This window comes from Dendrobates tinctorius, unplaced genomic scaffold (genome assembly GCF_039654945.1).
Source record: "Dendrobates tinctorius isolate UK_male_01 unplaced genomic scaffold, ASM3965494v1 ptg000029l, whole genome shotgun sequence".
NCBI lineage: Eukaryota > Metazoa > Chordata > Amphibia > Anura > Dendrobatidae > Dendrobates > Dendrobates tinctorius.
The window spans coordinates 31,066,284-31,085,521 of record NW_027361697.1 but is presented as its reverse complement, the minus strand read 5'-3'; the positions used below and the strand labels follow the sequence as shown (position 1 = coordinate 31,085,521).

Below are 19,238 nucleotides of genomic sequence, written 5' to 3'. Positions count from 1 at the left end.
CGGTAGCGACACTGTAGGAAACTGAATGCTTCCTGCCATGTTCTCCAGCAAATTACATCTACTCATTGGTGATCTATGATGTTTGACTTCCTGTAGTCAGATTTTATTGGGGGGACCTTACTAACAAAGGTAAGATTCTAAAAGACAGGCAAACCTTATGGAAATGTAAATACTTCTTTGTTGAAATCACAGTCCATTCCTATTAATCATGGAACCCATATTTTTTCTTGTAGATCATTTATACATCATAAAGCTTGTAATCATAAAATATTTACTTTTTGAGAAAATTAAAAATATGGGAAAGGGCAACATTTCATTAGTTTGGAGAAAGAGAAAAAGCAGGCTGGCACTCACCGTTCATGTGAATCAAATCACTATTTCACATACACAAGGCATTGGCATAGGCACGGGAGCAATGTGCTGGAAGATGGACAACAGCCGTTTCGCGCTCAATACGCTTCAACAGTTTGGCTCATTCATCTCTATACACAGGTTCAGATGAGGTGTTACGTGCCACAAGACAAGGTTCAATGAGACAACATTAGGAGGAACATACAAGGGCTTGTTTAGGAGGCTCTTATTTATCATATATCAATAAACTATACGTTTTCCTACATTTCTGCATAACAATATGTTGCCCTATTTTAAGTCAATTTAACCACTTAATTTCCATTTTCCTTCACTAGAAAACAGATTTTAGCTCATTCACAGGGCTTTATATTTGTAAAAGTTTTATTGTTAAGATTTATTGTTTTATTACTATTAAGGTTATAAAAAAAATGAGAGGTTATCCTTTCCGATACGATCAATTTGATAAATAATGCATACAGCTTAGGCTTTTGGGCTGGTCAGACACCATACATTGAGCAGTTCATGAAGATTTTTGTACCGATACTATTTTTTTTTACTATTTATTTTTGAACATTTAGTCCTAGTGTTACAGAAACTGCAGTCTTCTTTCTTACATAACACAGGTGATTTGGAACTTTTATGACCCAGCAGCTACAACCCATAGAAGATGCACAGTAATCCTGATTTATCACCTGTTTCCCAGAACTTGTATAGTAATGGGCAATGTCGCTATAAGGGCCGTATTTACAATATTGATGTAGCAGATTGAAATGACCGTAGACTGGATATAGATATTGGTCTACAAGTAAAGCTGCTCTCCGGGAATAGAACAAAAAATAAGAAAATATATGACATTATGAATAAATTCCTAATTACCCTTATTTAGCAAATAAAATTTGTTTTGTCTAGGAAGGTAATCACTGTAGTACATCAAAAGAGCCAGAAACTGCAGTAGGAAACTTGGTTGCTGAGACCTCGCTTCTCTGTACGTGGTAGTAGTTATCTCCAGGTCACAACAGTGGGGCCTCCTTCTGCACATACTCACAAGCAACTTCCTTATTAACGTCCTAGGACAGGTTTCTGTGTCATGTGGTTATTGGGCCCACTGTGCCATGGAGCTGGGCTTACCTAGGAAGTGGGTGGCTAAGCAGTTTTCACTGGAGTAAGTGGTTTTCAATGGAGCTCCTGATGGTGGAGTCAGAGTAGGCTGCTTGTTGCCGCCAGGTACCACTCCTAGGCAGTCCCCGATCCTGTGGCTGCTCACCCCAAGGGTCAGGACTCAGAGTAACAGAAAGGCAGGGGTCAAACTCTGTTCAGACTACTCACGTTCTGGGTGCTCTAACAAAATGGATACTGAAACGGAGTCACAGACAGGGCTGGATTCAAATACTGGAACAGGCTTCGACAGAACGGAATACTAACCAAGACCGACACAGGTGCAGGTTCAAGTACTGACGGGTTTAGGTACCACCTTTGCAGCTTCTCAGGGTTTAGATACAGCTGGAGTAGCTTCCCAGGGTTGACACTACTTAGGAAACTACAGGGGTTGCTCGGGCCAATCCATATTAGGGAGGGTGCATTTTATACAGTTACACAGTTGGATATACGTAGTTATGGAGTCAGAATACTTAGAGCCTGCCATGTCAGTGAACATTAGTTTAAACCATATTACAGTATTCATAAAAAAAACCCAACCCCATTAAGTTTCATAGTATGAAGTTATGCAGTTAGCTAACCTATAAATGCAGCTTTTGGAAATATAATAGGTTTTAACAAGTACATGATGCACAGTGCTATGATTTTGACAGTCAACTATTTATGTAGATTTTTTCCAATGGAAGATAAGTGAGTAAATAATGTTCAAAGCTGAATATATGCTTAAATTCCAAGTAAATCAGGGTTCAATGTTATGTTACAGTATAATTATTCAGACAGGCTGAAACAAGTTCCACAGGAAATACTGTAATTGAGCTAACCCCTGTTAAATATATATTGCTGTACATAATTCTCAAATGTGAAGTGAGTGCAAATACTCAGCAATGAAATCTACAACTCAGGGTCCAGATTAGTATAGTTGACCTAAAACTCAGGTTCTCTTTAAGTCACTAACTATCATGCACTTTTGGATTGGACAAGTTAAAATTCAATATATCTGATCTTTCCTTTCCCTAACAGCAGATGAAGTTTAGTGACTCTCCATACACATTAAATGGGCCATCAGTAACACGGATTTCAGGCTCCCCCAATGTTCATCTGAAGATATTAGAAAATATTGGTGTAAACCCGCTTGATTTTTATATATACGGTAACATTTACAATAGAATTAGCCTGTATTTATTTTCTTTCCCACCACTAATCTTACTGGTGTGATGGCTGTTTATTTCCAGAGAGGAGGCTGGGATTACAGACTTTGTAACCCCCTTACAACAAATCAAGTCATAGGCATTACTGTAACCTCAAAAGCAGCAGATGAAAATGTGCCACCGATAATCACCAACTGCCATATGAACAGGAATACTAATAATTACCCAAACCCTATGGTAATCTATGCATCTGTAAGCCAAGGTCTGCTGCCAGTGACAGGAGCCAAAGTAACAGCAATGATTGAATCAGAGAGTGGAATCTCAGTGACTACAGAGCTTTTGGACAATGGAGCAGGTAAGAAATTCACGTGGAAATGATCCTTGAACCCACAGAACTCTATGTGACTGCTCTCATACAGAATTTCACAGAATAAATGTCCCTTATTGTAATAAATTATATTACTCAGATGCCTATGTTGGAGCCACATAAAGCTGTATTGTCTGTTTAAATGTTAGTAATATGGTTTATGGAAAGTGTCAGCTGGAAGCAATTAATGTAGAGGACTCCCAAATAAACTCTCGATATGCAAATGATGTATTATCAGCAGGGAGAAGTAAACTAAAGATATGTACATATTATCATTAAAATACAGTATATTACCTACAGTTGAGGGACAATTGATGTTGATCAAATTAGACATACAGTGGGGGAAATGTATTTGGTACACTGCCGATTTTGCGAGTTTCCCAACCTACAAGGAATGGAGAGGTCTGTAATTTTTATCGTAGGTACACTTCAACTGTGAGAGACAGAATCTAAAAATAAAAACCAGAGAATCGCATTGCCAGGAAAATGTCAAGTGTCTTCGCAGGCTGCGCTATATGAAATGATGTAGTGGAGCCTCCTTTTTCAGTAGGCCAGTTAGTGGCAGAGGAGATGCTTGCAGAATTTGATATGGGTGTATAAGAGTTATTACCATACACTACCTATGCCTTCGGCTGTCATTAAAATGCCTCTCCTGCTGACTCTGTCACAGTCTACACAGCAAAGACGTCAATCTTAACAATCATATTTTTAAAATGTGCACCAATAGGCCACGTTCACACATTCAGCATTTGGTCAGTACTTTATATCAGTTTTTGTAAGACAAAACCAGGAATGGGTGATAAATACAGACGTGGTGACGTGTGCCTATTATACGTTTCCTCTGATTGTCCCACTCCTGGTTTTGACTTACAAATACTGAGGTAAAAAACTCACCAAATACTCAACGTGCAAACGTGGCATTAATGTTGTTTACGTGCATTCTTTGATGAGTTACAATTCTGTAGAATCATTTCTTAAAGCACTATGGTGGGCCGATCCCTTGTTATTGCACTTGGAAATATATGAAGAAATTTACACAAGGCCAAGGAGCTGAACCGGCATCATACCCTGGCAAATGCTGGCTGTATTCTATACTCACCATCCGCCTCTAACAGCACTGAGCTCCGTCTGCTGTTGTCAAACCCTCAGATTCCGCTGTTAATCTCTGAGCGTGGCATTTAAAGCACAGTGTGAGAGAGCACTTTTCCATACACCAATCGCCCCCACACAAGAATGATCTCAGAATGCTTTATTGCTGGCATGACACAGGACTTATGCTGGTGCTCATCTTTTCCTCTTTAGACAGTCATTCTTCCAGAGGTCCCAAACAATTTGAAGGAGGCTTCATCAGAAAAAATAACTTTGCAGGAAGTACAGGGATCGGACTGCTGGGAAGCTGGGGTAAAGTTATATTCTCTGATGAAGTCAACTTCATATTGTTTGGAACATCTGCAAGAACATCTGACTAAGGCTAGTTTCAGATTTGTGGATGGTAGAGCTGCGGAGGGCTGTGGACTTCCTCCGTGAAGCTCCGCCCACTGCCACACCTCCACCGTACAGCTTCGCCTACATCTGCAGGCGGCCTGTGTACCTATCTTTAATATTGGGTATGCAGGCCATACAGATGTATGCGGATGCCTCCACATGCGTCGTTTTGACGGTGCTGCGACCGCAACAAATTGCAACATGTTGCGTTGGACGCAGGTTGCCGCATCGTCAAAACGATACATGCGGAGGCATCCGCATGGCCTGCATACCCAATGTTAAAGATAGGTACACAGGCCACCTGCAGATGTAGGCGGAGCTGAATGGAGGAGGTGTGGCAGTGGGCGGAGCTTCACAGAGGAAGTCCGAAGCCCTCCACAGCTCTGCCATCCGCAAATGTGAAGCCGGCCTTAATATTCCATGTGTGCATGTGGCCTTAGAGTTACACTGTCCTGTAAGAATGAGCTTATTATCAGATTCTCATTTATCTAATTCTGCAGCCAGCAAAAGACAATGCAGCACAAATGCTATAGAAGAAGAACAGTACAAAACTTTGAATGAAAAGCAAATGCAAAAATTATTTTTATAAAAAAAATACATGAAACTAAGTATAAATTCTTTGACTCCTGACATTTTTGTGATTTTTAAGGTGTTGACTTAGCAGCAAATGATGGAATCTACTCTAGATACTTCACCTCCTTTACTGAAAATGGAAGATACAGCTTAAAAGTGCGAGTTATTGGTGAAGATAACAAAAGTCGGCTAATGTTACCAAGCAGTCGTGTTCTTTATATACCTGGCTATGTTAACAATGGTAATAATCAAGTTTATATAGGACATTTTAAAAGAGAGCATTGTATTATTGCTGATTACACTTGATCACTCGTGAAAGCACAACTGTACTCCTACTGAGAGTGTGGAGAGCAAAGAAGTCTCTGAATCTGACACAGAGAGCTCAATTGCTAAAACTAATTGAGTTAAATATCTTGCAAAAATCCTTGAGGCCCCCTGATTGTGCTGTTCTTTTTTGTTTCACTCTGCGTTACTCCGTTGCAGAGATTTTCACATTTGTTGCTTTTGAAGCGCAGCATGTGAAATCTCTGATTTGCAATAAAACTGGATGTTTCTTCACAGTCTTATCTGGTGACTCTTTCACCCTTCCTTGATGCTGCCAGTCACAGCACGGCAGCACTTGAGACTGCTACAGTACTAGTTCTGCTGCAGATCTGTGATTGGCAACATAAAGGATAAAGGGTAAAAGCACACTCCCCTAGATAAGACTTTAAAGACACCCCTAATTCAACTGCAGGCAGAGATTTCACATATTGTGCTTCAAAAGCAGCAAACTTCTTAATTTCTCCAATGGCATGGAGCAGCATGAAATGGAAAAGAATGCCAGAATCCAGGGAGCTCAAGGACTTTTGCCTTGAGAAAGCAGTATGCGAAATGTGCATTGGGCAGTTGTGGTGGGCTCATCTAACCCTCCCTCACCTATGGGTAAGCAGTAGTTTAGATCCTAAATTGCACATGTCACTTTATGACTTATATCATTCCATTATCCTCATTGCTTTACTCTGCTTTTACTAGAGCTGGGAAAAACCTGCATTAAAATGCCAAAAGTCACATAAATTTTGGCACAGTCCCGAGTTGTGGAGCTTTTTCAATGCTGTTATTGCCACTTTTCCAGCCTAAAAGCTTTGATTTATGGGGGCCTATAACTTTACAATTATCCATATACAGAGAAATGTGAGATCTCTGATAAGTCCTTTTTGGTTCGAACGTTGACATTCTTAGCTCTGCAAACTTCTTTTCGGTCTAAAATCTCTGCAGATGAGTGTTTTTGTTTGATTTTTATCTATATCTTATTTATTACATATGTAATTAAATCGAATCTATAGCTTTTCATTAACAGAGATATCGTCATTTGTCTTTCAGACAAGGTCATTTTAAATCCACCCAGACCCACTATTAGTGATGATGACCTGCAGGTTCGTTTTGGAGCATTTAGCAGGACAGCATCTGGTGGTTCTTTCGTTGTGTCCAATGTCCCTTCAGGGGTAAAGCCAGATATTCACAAACCTGAGAAAATATCTGACTTGGAGGCAAGACTAGTACACTTCAGGACTGTGTTATCTTGGACAGCAACTGGGGATGATCTGGATCAAGGACAAGGTAAAATATCAGATATGAGACTATGAATAAAACATAAATATCGCTATGTTCACATTTTGCATGAAGCACGATTTTGTTTCCAAAATTGGGACACCAAAAGGACTGTCTAAGTAGTTAAAGATGTCCGTGGTATGGCAGATCCAGACACATATTTATTTCTTACATATACACAAACTAACTAAACAAGAGCATGCATACTATATACTCACATACTGTATGTACTATATATTCACTCACTGTATAGAGTTACACACATTTGAAAGATTGACAGAACCTCGTGGCTCTTGGTTTTGGATGCACATTACGGTTCTACTTGAGATGGTAGAATTTTTCACTCCCCACTTCATTTTGTGCTGCCCCCATCAATTTTGACTAAAAGTAGTTTGTTAATGTATGTTGGCTATAGACAATTCTTTATGGAAAAACCAGTAGAGTCAGCATTACTTATGAAACTATTTTCCCTGATTAGAGTGAAGTTGAGAATTGCTTTTTATGCAACTTTTTACTTCTTGTTAATGTGATTGTTTGCCTACGTAAACTGTTTTCTCTCTTGTTTTTACTTGTGTTGTGTCCAGTGTATAGCAGGTGTAATGCTACATTTTACCACTAGATGGCTCTTTCATAGTAGAGACCAAAAGAAAGGGGATATGAGAGCAGTTAAAAGAAAGTGAGTCCATTTGTGGCTGAAGGTTCTCTGTAAAGCACCCGTTACACATAACGATGTCCCAGTGATCCCACCAACGATCCTACATGGATGGGATCGCTGGGACATGTTAGACAGCCCCTCCAGTGATCAGGACCAGCGCGGCTCTTAGAAACCCGATGTTTACGTTGGATACCAGCGTGCAGCGTCTCTCATCGCTGGCTCCCGCTGCCACACGCAGTGATGCGCACTGGCCAGTGGGAGACCAGCGATGAAAAAACGGCCCAGGACGATCCAGCACAATCAGCGATACCTGGCGGGGGGTCAGTCGCTGCTGGATGTCACACACAGCGATATCGCTGGAGAGATCGCTGATGTGTCACAAAATCAGCGATCTCGCCAGCGATATCGCTGTGTGTAACGGGGCCTTAACTATCTAAGGAAGATAAGTAGGATAGAGGCAAGGAGAAATTCCAAAGAAGAAGCCTGATAAATAGGAACCCTCAGAGGCAGCTAGTGAGAGTACTGCAGAGCATCTCCCACTCAGAAAAGTAACTGTGCTACCAAATTACAGTAGTGTAAATTGAAACTAGTCAGTCCCGATGCAAAATATCCAATAGGGCTCCCAACTATCACACGTCTGTAATAGCAGTAGACTTCTCATATACACTAACGGGACCTTTCGCACCCTCCACTAGGCTCCAGGGCTCATACTGCAACCCCTACACCCACTATATTTATTTCAGAAGATGGACATACTGACCACGTTCCTTCTTGAACACATACGGATGGTTGCAATGTGTAAGACCATGATCCCCACCTTCATGTAACTTGCTGGGGCATAAGAGACAAGTACTAGTTTTCAGCTCCACATTTTAAAAGAAGTTAGAGTCAATATAAGTTAGAGTCAGTTTAAAGGCGTTTGATCCCATACCACACAAGGGGTTGGTACACAAAATGAGAATGCTGGGTCTGGGGGAAAATGTGTGTAAATGGGTAAGTAACTAGCTAGACTAGTTTCACATTTGCGAACGGAGGGCTGCGGACTCCTCTGTGAAGCCCCCGCCGTGCCTTCTCCGGTTAGCTCTGCCTATTTCTGCATGTGGCTTCATGCGGCCTGTGTACTCTATCTTTAACATTGGGTACACAGGCCGTGCTGCAGTATGCAGATGCTGCTGCATGCGTCGTTTTGACGATGCGGCGCCCACATAAAATTCCAACATGATGCGTTGTATGCGGGTTGCCGCACCGTCACAACGACACATGCAGTGGCATCCACATACTGCGGCACGGCCTGGGCACCCAATGTTAAAGATAGGGTACGCAGGCCGCATGTAGCCGCATGCAGAAATAGGCGGAGCTAACTGAAGGAGGTGCGGTGGGGCGGAGCTTCACAGAAGAAGTCCGCAGCCCTCCGTCCGCAAATGTGAAGCTAGCTTAAGTGATAGAAAGCAGAGGGTGGTTATAAATGGTATATTCTCTAACTGGGTCGCTGTGACCACTGGGGACCGCAGGGGTCGGTGTAGGGACCTATTCTCTTCAACATATTTATTAACGATCTGGTAGAAGGTTTACACAGTAAAATATCGATATTTGCAGATGATAAAAAACTATGTAAAGCAGTCAATACAAGAGAAGATAGTATTCTGCTACAGATGGATCTGGATAAGTTGGAAACTTGGGCCGAAAGGTGGCAGATGCGGTTTAACCTTGATAAATGTAAGGTTATACACATGAGAAGAAGGAATCAATATCACCATTACACACTGAATGGGAAACCACTGGGTAAATCTGACATGGAGAAGGACTTTGGGGATCCTAGTTAATGATAAACTTACCTGGAGCAGCCAGTGCCAGGCAGCGGCTGCCAAGGCAAACAGGATCATGGGGTGCATTAAAAGAGGTCTGGATACACATGATGAGAGCATTATACTGCCTCTGTACAAATCCCTGGTTAGACCACACATGGAGTACTGTGTACAGTTTTGGGCACCAGTGCTCAGGAAGGATATAATGGAACTGGAGCAAGTGCAAAGGAGGGCGACAAAATTAATAAAGGGGATGGGGCAACTACAATATCCAGAGAGATTAGCAAAATTAAGATTATCTAGTCTAGAAAAAAGACGACTGAGGGGCGATCTATTAACCATGTATAAGTATATAAGGGGACAGTACAAATATCTCTCAGAGGATATGTTTATATCAAGGAAGGTGACTGTCACAAGGGGGCATTCTCTGCATCTGGAGGAGAGATGGTTAGTCCACCAACATAGAAGAGGATTCTTTACTGTTAGGGCAGTGAGAATCTGGAATTCCTTGCCTGAGGAGGTGGTGATGGCGAACGCAGTCGAGGGGTTCAAGAGAGGCCTGGATGTCTTCCTGGAGTGTAACAATATTGTATCTTACCGTTATTAGGTTCATTAGAAGGACATAGATCTGGGGATTTATTCTGACAGAATATAGGCGGAACTGGATGGACAAATGTCTTTTTTCGGCCTTACTATGTTACTATGTAACCACTATAGCAGGAGCACCAAAAACTAAAGGAGGAGCACAAATCACTGTAGCAGTAGCACCAACCACTACAGGAGGAGCACTAACCACAATAGGAGCACCAACCACTATAGGAGAAGCACAAATCACTGTAGAAGGAGCACCAACCACTACAGGAGGAGCACCAACCACTATAGCAGGAGCACCAACCACTATAGCAGGAGCACAAACCACTGTAGCAGGAGCACCAACCACTATGGGAGGAGCACAAACCACTATAGGAGGAGCATCAACCACTATAGCAGGAGCACAAACCTCTATAGCAGGAGCACCAACCACTATAGTAGGAGCACCTATTATTACAAGGTGGCCATTCACTTTATGCCACCACAACTTAAAGGGAATCTGTCACCCCTTTTTTGAGATATCATATAATGATATCATTCAAGTGTGTGTCACATAAGGATGCTCTTAGTACTTTTGCTTCACCCTGACCCCGCACCTTTCATGCATAAATACCTTTTTTTTATATCGGTTCAGATGTATGTAAACTGCCGCGGTCCTGTCCGATGGGCAGGGCTTATTCACCTGCTCCCCCTCCCTGTCTTGCTCTATGCAAGAAGAAATGCATAGAGCAAGACAGGGAGGGGGAGCAGGTGAATAAGCCCCGCCCATCAGACCGGACCACGGCAGTTTACATACATCTGAACCGATATAAAAAAGGTATTTATGCATGAAAGGTGCGGGGTCAGGGGGAAGCAAAAGTACTAAGAGAATCCTTATGTGACACACACTTGAATGATATCATTATATGATATCTCAAAAAAGGGGTGACAGATTCCCTTTAAATAGTAATTCTGCTAAAGCAACTACATGAGCAACTAAGAGAATTAGGCGGTAGTACCATTGTCAGTGGAGTGTGATCTTTGCTCCTGGGGTTGTATATAGTACACATACACCTAATATTGAAAAAGAAATTACCTAAGTATATCTACGGTAAGAACATTTTACTCCAGACGCCCATCCAGTAGTGCGTTGGACCGTCTTTGACCTTCAGAACCACAACAATCCATTGTGACATAGAGTTCACTAAATGTTGAAATCGTTCCTCAGGGATATTGGCCCATGTGTACAGAATAATTTCAGATGGTAGATGGAGGTGCTGACATGCTCAGAACAGCTTGTTATACTTTATTCAAGAGATCAGATGTGATCAGGAAAGCAAGGAAAACCCATTCTGGTATTCTCGTGTGTCTGGAGCCAGATACCAATGGCGCTTGAACTGGTCATCTGCTGTCATTGCCCCGTCATAATAAGGATTGACAAGTTGTGTGTTTAGACACTTTATTCAGAGAAAAAGCCATTGCCTACAATTTGCTTGACTGTGCTCCTGCTCATTAGTACTGTTCTTGATATCCTCCTCCGACCTCTCCAAGTATAGGGGTAGCAGATGTGACCTTGCAGTGTTTTATGCGCCTTGCTCTTTTGTATGATCTTTGTTGGTCTACCTCTCCTGGGGTTAGTAATAATGATCTTAAGTTTCCTCCATTTGTACATAACCTGTCTGACTGTGGTTTGGTGGAGTCCAAACTCTTTGGAGATGGTTTTGTAACCTTTTCAAAGAAAATGTTCATTTTGGAGAGCAGTGGCTTTCCTTGCAATTCTGCCAAGCACACCATTGTTGTTCAATGTTCTGCTGATGGTGAATTTATGAACATTAACATTTATTAGCTTTATTAGCTAATATGAGAGAGCCTTTAGTTGCTTAAAGTTTGCCTTGGTACCATATTTTAATCACAACAGAACATAAATCACTCATCAGAAGGTTAGATATTTTTCTATTCATTTTATAAAATTAACTCAACGGCTGTAGGGTCAATTTTCAATTAAGTCACATGACTGCATGTAAAAAAGAGCATGTTAGAGAGGCTGAGTCTCTCAGAAGCAAAGTTGGTCAGAGGTTCACCAATTTGTGAACAACTGTTTCTAAAAATTGTGGAAACATTTCAGAAAAATGCTCCTCAACATAAAATTTCAGAGACTTTGAATATCGCACCATCTACAGAACATAATATTATCAAACGATTCATTGATTCTGAAGAATTCCCATGTGCACAGAGGACAAGGTCGAAGGTGAATATTGGACGCTTGTGATCTCAGGAATCCTTCCAGAAATAATTGTTTGTGAAAATAATTCACAATTTCAAGTTTACGCTCTATCACACAAAGATGAAGCCATATATCAACACAAAAATAATAATCTCTTTATTTATATAGCGCCAACATATTCCGCAGCGCTTTACAGTTTGCACACATTATCATCACTGTCCCCGATGGGGCTCACAATCTAAATTCCCTATCAGTATGTCTGTGGAGTGTGGGAGGAACCCGGAGAAAACCCACAGAAACACGGGAAGAATATACAAACTGTTTTCAGATGTTGTCCTTGGTAGGATTTGAACCCAAGACTCCAGTGCTGCAGTGCTAACCACTGAGCCACCGTGCTGCCCATCTAGAAATGCTGTCACCTTGTCTGGACCAAAGCTTATTTAAAATGGACTGAGGCAATATGGAAAACTGTTCTTTGATCAGATGAATCAAAATGTGAAATTCTTTATGTAAGCCATGAATGATGTGTCCAGTGGACTGAAAAGGAGAGGGACGTTTCAGCTTGTTAACAGCTCATATCAGTTCCAACGCCTCTATCTCTGATGCTATAGGGTTGCATTAGAGCCCATGGCATAAGCAGCTTACACATCTTGAAATACAATATGCTAAAGATTATATAGAGGTTTTAGAACAACATATGTTCCCATCCAGTCAACGTTTATTTTAGGGAAGACTTTGAGTATTTCATCAAGACAATACTAAACCACATACAGTATCCATCACAACAGCATGGCTTCACAGACGAAAACTTCAGGTGATGAACTGGCTGCAGGCAGTCCAGACCTTACACCAATGGAAAACATTTAGCGCCTTATGAGACAAAAAATCTGGCAAAGAAATCCCAAAACTGATAAGTAGCTAGAATTCTACATTAGATAAAAATGAGACAACGGTACTCTCCCAAAATGACAACAATTGGTCTCCTCAATTCCCAGACCTTTATAGATTGTTGTAAAAAGATGGATGGCCTTGTCCTAACTTTTATGAGATATGGTCCTACCATAAGTTTTGAAACATTATTAATTTTTTTTTTTCCAAATTAAGTGCAAAAATATATAGCTTTCATTTTCTGATTTGTGTTCTGTTGTGAATATAATATGGCTATAAGAAAATTCCAAATGATTACTTTCTTGTGTTTTTTACATTTTAAACAGCACCCTAACTGTTTTGGAATTGGGGTGTAGATTGTGGATACTTCCCTGCTGCTTATTCATTGTATTTGGGTCGCCCTCCCAGGGCCGTGGGGTACTCGGTACCGGGCCGGCGTGTCACAGCAGCGGTGACCCAGTCCGTGGCCCTGGGTGCCCAATGCAAAAACAGCGGAGATTGGAAATGATGGATTGTAAATGAATAGTTTGTGACGCCACCTGTGGTGTTCGGCAAGTGAGATGTTGAGCCGACGCTGCATGCAGATCCTCTGGGGCTGGTGGTGTGTTGCAGCCAAGATGGTGAAGCTCCCCACATGTGGAGCTGTAGACCCAGGGCAGTGTAGATGTAGGGAGAGAGGAGTGGCACAAGTGGTGTAGAAGCTGGTACCCAGATGTAGCGGTGCTTGGTGCGTTGGCGCAAGAATGAATGGAGGACACTAGGGCTTGTAGTTCCAAAGCTTTACTCACAGTCTGTAGTACACACAGGTGCCTGCCTCCGTACCGTGTCCTCCGGGTCAGGGACTCAATCAACCTCCAGGCCAGATGCAATGCTCCCTTCCAACACTCCGCCAACATATGCCTTTCTGAACGTCTCCTCCTATAGCGCCTTTAAGTGTGAAGTACTCCTTGTACTGAGTTACACTGGAGTGCCTCCTGACAGATGTTCCCAAGAACTCTACTTGTACGGCAGACAGCTGTAGCCTGCTTCGGGGACTCCTTACTCCTGAGTCCCGGGTCACTATCAATGTTTCTGTTGTGCCCCCAAGTCTTAGTTGGGAGTAGTGCATTTACAGCCCACTACTCCACCGGTGTCTGCTGCAGAACCATTAGTGTCCATACAACCTCGGGGACCGGGCCCTGGCCTTGCACTTAGAACTTCTAGGCAGGGAACCCACGTCCTCTGTTCCCTTTTACTCCTACGTTCCGTACTAGTCTTTCCTTCTTATGGAAGATCAGGTTTCGGTTCAATGTCTTTATCCTTCTTTCCTTTCCCGTGCCAGCAGGCCCAGGTCACTGAGATCTGCTGCAGCACCTCCTTCCTCCATCCCTCTATCAGGGATCTTCTCTCCTCACTCCTCTCTGAGTGACTCTCTGACTGACTGACCGACTGACTGACTGACTGAAATCCTAAACCTTCCCGCTCTTTTATGTATTCTAACTCCATCCGCCTCCCAGCACGTTTCGTGTTCCAAGCAGGGAGCCACCAAAGGTGTTCTGCTACACTCCAAGCAGGGAGCCGCAATGTGGTTTTGCTGAACTACCGTGTTGTGTGGGATGCAGGTGTGGGAGCGTGGTCAGGAGCCTCCAACTTACCTGGATGGTGGGGCACCACACCTCAGGAGGAGGTGCAGTACCTCTGTGGCGATTGAGCCTCAGGGGCGTCACATATTCACATCCTAAGGCCGGTGTCACACTTGTGAGTGCAATGCGAGAAACTCGCATCAATACCCGGCACTGCGTTCAGCGTTCAGCTGCATAGAAAGACATGCAGTGCCGGGTATTGAGGCGAGAGACTCGCGCGAGTTTCTCGCATTGCACTCGCAAGTGTGACCCCCTGACCTAAGGAAGCATACATGTGATAAAATGTGAAAGTCATCGATGATCAAATGAGTCAGGACATAAACACTCCATGTAATGGTCAAGTGAGTTTGGCTGTCTGAATGAAACACCATGAAAAAAGCTGTCTGAGATGAGTTTCTGGCTTGGATATTTTCACGTTGCAAGGCTCGTTAAAGGGTCAGAAATCTACTCTCTCCACTTGGTGGCACTCCATACTAAGCTGGTCTCTGTAAAGAGAGCCATCCCTCCATCCCAGACTTACTGTATATTATATATATAGAGAGTATATGTGATGTCACAAAATGTTGGCTCAGAGATTACCACAGTGCTCAGATTGTGAGATTGATTTTGGCTCACGCACAACATGTGCGGACTATTATGCTGTCATCATGTTTTCATGTTGTTCCTTCAGGTACGCTACTTTGCCTTCAGCAGCATAGAATGCATATTAGAGAAATAAATGGCTTTTGACAGAATTATACTGAGCCAGGCCTATTAAGCACAGCCAAGGTGTCTCCTAACTGTACAAAGTTTAGAATAACTCACATTTCAGAACAGACATACTGAACTCTCAGTACTGTAATCATTCTATTTTTTTTCCAGCTTCTAAATATGAACTGAGAATGAGCAGCGACCCGAAGAGAATCAGAGAGAACTTTGAAACCAGCACACTGGTGAACACTGCCAGTCTCATTCCACAGCCAGCTGGATTCAAGGAAAACTTTATATTTGCATCTGAAAATATGAATATACCAAATGGCACTGCTCTGTACTACGCAATAGTTGCTATAGACAAAGCGGGGCAGAAATCAGACAGGTCTAATATTGCACAATCTGTTTTCTATAACGTCCCTCCGCCATCTCCTACCACCTCTCGGACATCTCCTACCACCTCTCGGACATCTCCTACCACCTCTCGGACATCTCCTACCACCTCTTGGCCATCTCCTACCACCTCTCAGCCTTCTCCAACCACCTCTCAGCCTTCTCCATCCACCTCTCTGCCGACTAGACAAGAGCTGACGACTACTAAAATGCTCATCACTTCTGCATTTAATATGCCCTCCAAGGAGCCTAATGGAAAACCAAGCGCGATAATAATAACTGCGATCGTATGTTCTGCCGCCATTGTAATTTGTATTCTTGTATGTATAGCTGTTTGCTTCGTCACCTGCAAAAAAAACTAAAGGGCACCATTTATAGAATTAATTTGGGCTGATATCTTTCTAAGGCCATGTTTACACATGTAGGCCTTATACATCAAACCTGACTGAGTTGCCCTCAGTAACCAGTCACAACTTTCATTTTTCCATAGTAACCAATCACAAGGTTGCACAACAAGAACAGTTACGATAGATAAGGCCAATTTTTACATATTTGAATTTTTTTTAATTTTTTTAAGGTAAAATCGATCTCAGATGGAGGAAGAATTGAGTTTTACTCACTGATATTCATTCATGTAATCACTAAAATAAAAGTGAAGATTGCATACAAAAAGAACCAAGATTTATTAATATTTGCCTTAGATGTGACCACTGTAACATCTTATGTAAAATATTAAATTTGTAATTTTAGTAAATATACTGAACTTTTACCTGCAGTTTAGTTAAATCATTCTCCAGAAAATAATATCAATGAATAATGGATCTTAGCAGGCCCATATTTTCCACTAGGCACCAGAGGTCTGATGCCTAATGTGGTGGGATGCAGGGGGTGGCGCCCTGGTCGAGATTTAAAAATATATATATTTTTTAAATCTCCCTTCAGACCCTTTAAGAAAACCGGCATCTTTCTGGAGGAGGGAGGGAGCACTCCGCAATTCCAAGGTCAGTGGATCTCCAGTCATCTCCCTGACTTGACATGCATCGACGTGCACAAGCTGCTGCCGTCACAGTATGGAAAACATGAGGGGGAAGAACGGTATGGAGAACATGATGGGAGAAACATGGCATGAAGAACATGAGGGGGAAAGCATGGTATGGAGAATATGGGGGAAAGCACAGTATGGAGAACTTGAGGGGGGAAGCATGGTATGGAGAACATGGGGTGGAAGCACAGTATGGAAAACATGGGGGAAGCACAGTATGGAGAACATGAGGGGAGAGTCATTGTATGGAGAACATGGGGGAAGCACAGTATGGAGAACTTGAGGGGGGAAGCATGGTATGGAGAACATGGGGTGGAAGCACAGTATGGAAAACATGGGGGAAGCACAGTATGGAGAACATGAGGGGGGAGTCATTGTATGGAGAACATGGGGGAAGCATGGTATGGAGAACATGATGGGAAAGCACAGTATGGAGAACATGAGGGGGGAAGTATGGTATGGAGAACATGGGGGGAAGCACAGTATGGAGAACATGAGGGGGGAAGTATGGTATGGAGAACATGGGGGGGAAAGCACAGTTTGGAGAGCATACGGGAAGCACGGTATGGAGAACATGAGGGGGAGCATGGTATGGAGACCAAGAGAGGAGAAGCACAGTATTTAGAACATGAGGGGGGAAGCATGGTATGGAGAACATGAGAGAGGAAGCAAAGTATGGAGAACATGAATTGGGAAGCACGGCATTTAGAAAATGAGGGGAGATCATGGAATGGAGAACATGGGGGAAAGCACAGTCACAGTATTGAAAACTTGAGAGGAAGCACAATATGGAGAAGATGAGGAGGGGGAGCATGCTATAGGGAACATGAGGAGGGAAGAACATTGGGGAAGCACGGTAATGAGAACATGAAGGGAAGGCCAACTGCATGGAGAATATGAAGGAAGGGGGACTCAGTATGAAGAATGTAAGGGGGAGCTTGGTATGAAGAACATGAGGTTTAGTGGAACTCGGTATGGAGAACATGAGGGCGGAGCATGGTATGGAGAACATGAGGTGGATGCTCAGTACGGAGAACATGAGGGGGGAGTTCAATATGGAAAACATGAGGGGGCGTTTGGTATGAAGAGCATGAGGGTGAGGAGGAGTGGCCTCATGTTCATGTGCACAGAATGATGATTAACATGATCATCCTGTGCACATAAAAAGTATTGTTCACAAGAGCACATCTATACACAGGAAAATGTGTTGCTGAGAACAATGATTTATAGCCTTTCTTCCCAAAATGCCAATTATTCTGCATACACATTTATATAGGGGACATAGCCCAAGCATATACAGTTTAACTTACCTTAATATTTTATTTTGTATATGCAAATGAGGGCATTTCTGTACACTCTTGGCATGGCCTGTGCCTTGATGCAACCTTACACCCTTCTATTTGCATATTAAAGCCATTCACTTGTTATAATTGACAGATGTCCTTTGGTGAGAGTAAGGGCTGTCTAAATTAACTGCATTTTTTTCCATAGTGCCCTGACACTAGAGGAGCAGAGTACAGCTCAAAAATGTCAGTGTGGGCACACACACAATGTAACTGCAGGCATGTTCTGATACCTGGTTGCTGCTTACTTTTGGCTGCAAATTCATAGAATCATAGAATGCTAGAGTTGGAAGGGACATCAAGGGTCATCGTGTCCAACCCCCTGGTCAATGCAGGATTCATTAAACCATCTCAGACAGATGTCTGTCCAGCCTCTGTTTGAAGACTTCCATTGAAGGAGAACTCACCACTTCTAGTGGCAGCATATTCCACTCATTGATCACCCTTGCTATCGAAAAGTTTTTTCTGATATATAATTTGTATCTTCTCCCTTTCAGTTTCATTCCATTGCTTCTCGCGTTTCGATGTGCAAATGAGAATAAGCATGATCCTTCTACACTGTGACATCCCTTCAGATATTTGTAGACAGCTATTAAGTCTCCTCTTAGCCTTCTTTTTTGCAAACTAAACATTCCCAGAACCTTTAATCATTCGTGGATAGAGAATTACTTTCAGACGTGAGTTATTCACTTTATGCTCCCCTCACATGTCCTGATATTTCCGGTACTGGAAAAAACAGCACTGGATCTTTCTGTATCCATGTGTTACATAAGAGTGGCATACGTGTGGCATCTGTGTGCCTCATCAGTGTGACACGTACTGGTGCCTGGGAAAATTTGTACAGCTTGCGCTGTTCCCAGGCGCTGGTTGCTGAAGACAGCTTTCATCATTGGCACCTGGTCTTCCTGAGATCAGTTCGACCAGGCGACAATCATGGGAGTTGTATTCAGCAACCGCTGTGTGTAAAATAATCTAAAAACAAAAAATAGCGCGGGCTCCCAAGTAATTTTCATAACCAGCAGAGGGAAAGCCAACACCTGGGAAAGGGGACATTATCCCGAAAGGTTCCCAGGCTATTAAAAACAGCTCACAGCTGTTTGCTTAGCCTTTACTGCTTAATTTACGAGGGACTCCAGAAAAAAAGGACATAGGCTAAACAGACAGCTGTGGGCTGATGTTATCATATATATCTATAAGATGCACCAAATCTGGTGCTTAGCCTTGCTCTTTCCACTTGCCCTGGTGCGGTGGCAAGTGGGGTAATAGAGTTGGGGTTGATTTCAGATGTTTTATGACCGCTGACATCAAGCCCAAGGGTTAGCAATGGAGAGTCATCT

The 19,238-nt window shown here is 42.6% G+C and overlaps 1 protein-coding gene across 1 annotated transcript in view; it reads left to right on the top strand.

Annotated features, from left to right (window-relative positions):
* The window catches only part of LOC141085891 (calcium-activated chloride channel regulator 3A-1-like), a 79,671-nt gene extending 63,386 nt beyond the window's left edge, over positions 1-16,285 (top strand). Inside the window, exons 11-14 of the mRNA XM_073571509.1 lie at positions 2,739-3,009; positions 5,156-5,320; positions 6,442-6,678; positions 15,295-16,285. Coding sequence (XP_073427610.1) covers positions 2,739-3,009; positions 5,156-5,320; positions 6,442-6,678; positions 15,295-15,878 — 1,257 coding nt within the window. The 3' untranslated portion in view covers positions 15,879-16,285. The remainder of the gene's footprint in view (positions 1-2,738; positions 3,010-5,155; positions 5,321-6,441; positions 6,679-15,294) is intronic.
* The last annotated feature ends 2,953 nt before the right edge of the window (positions 16,286-19,238 follow it).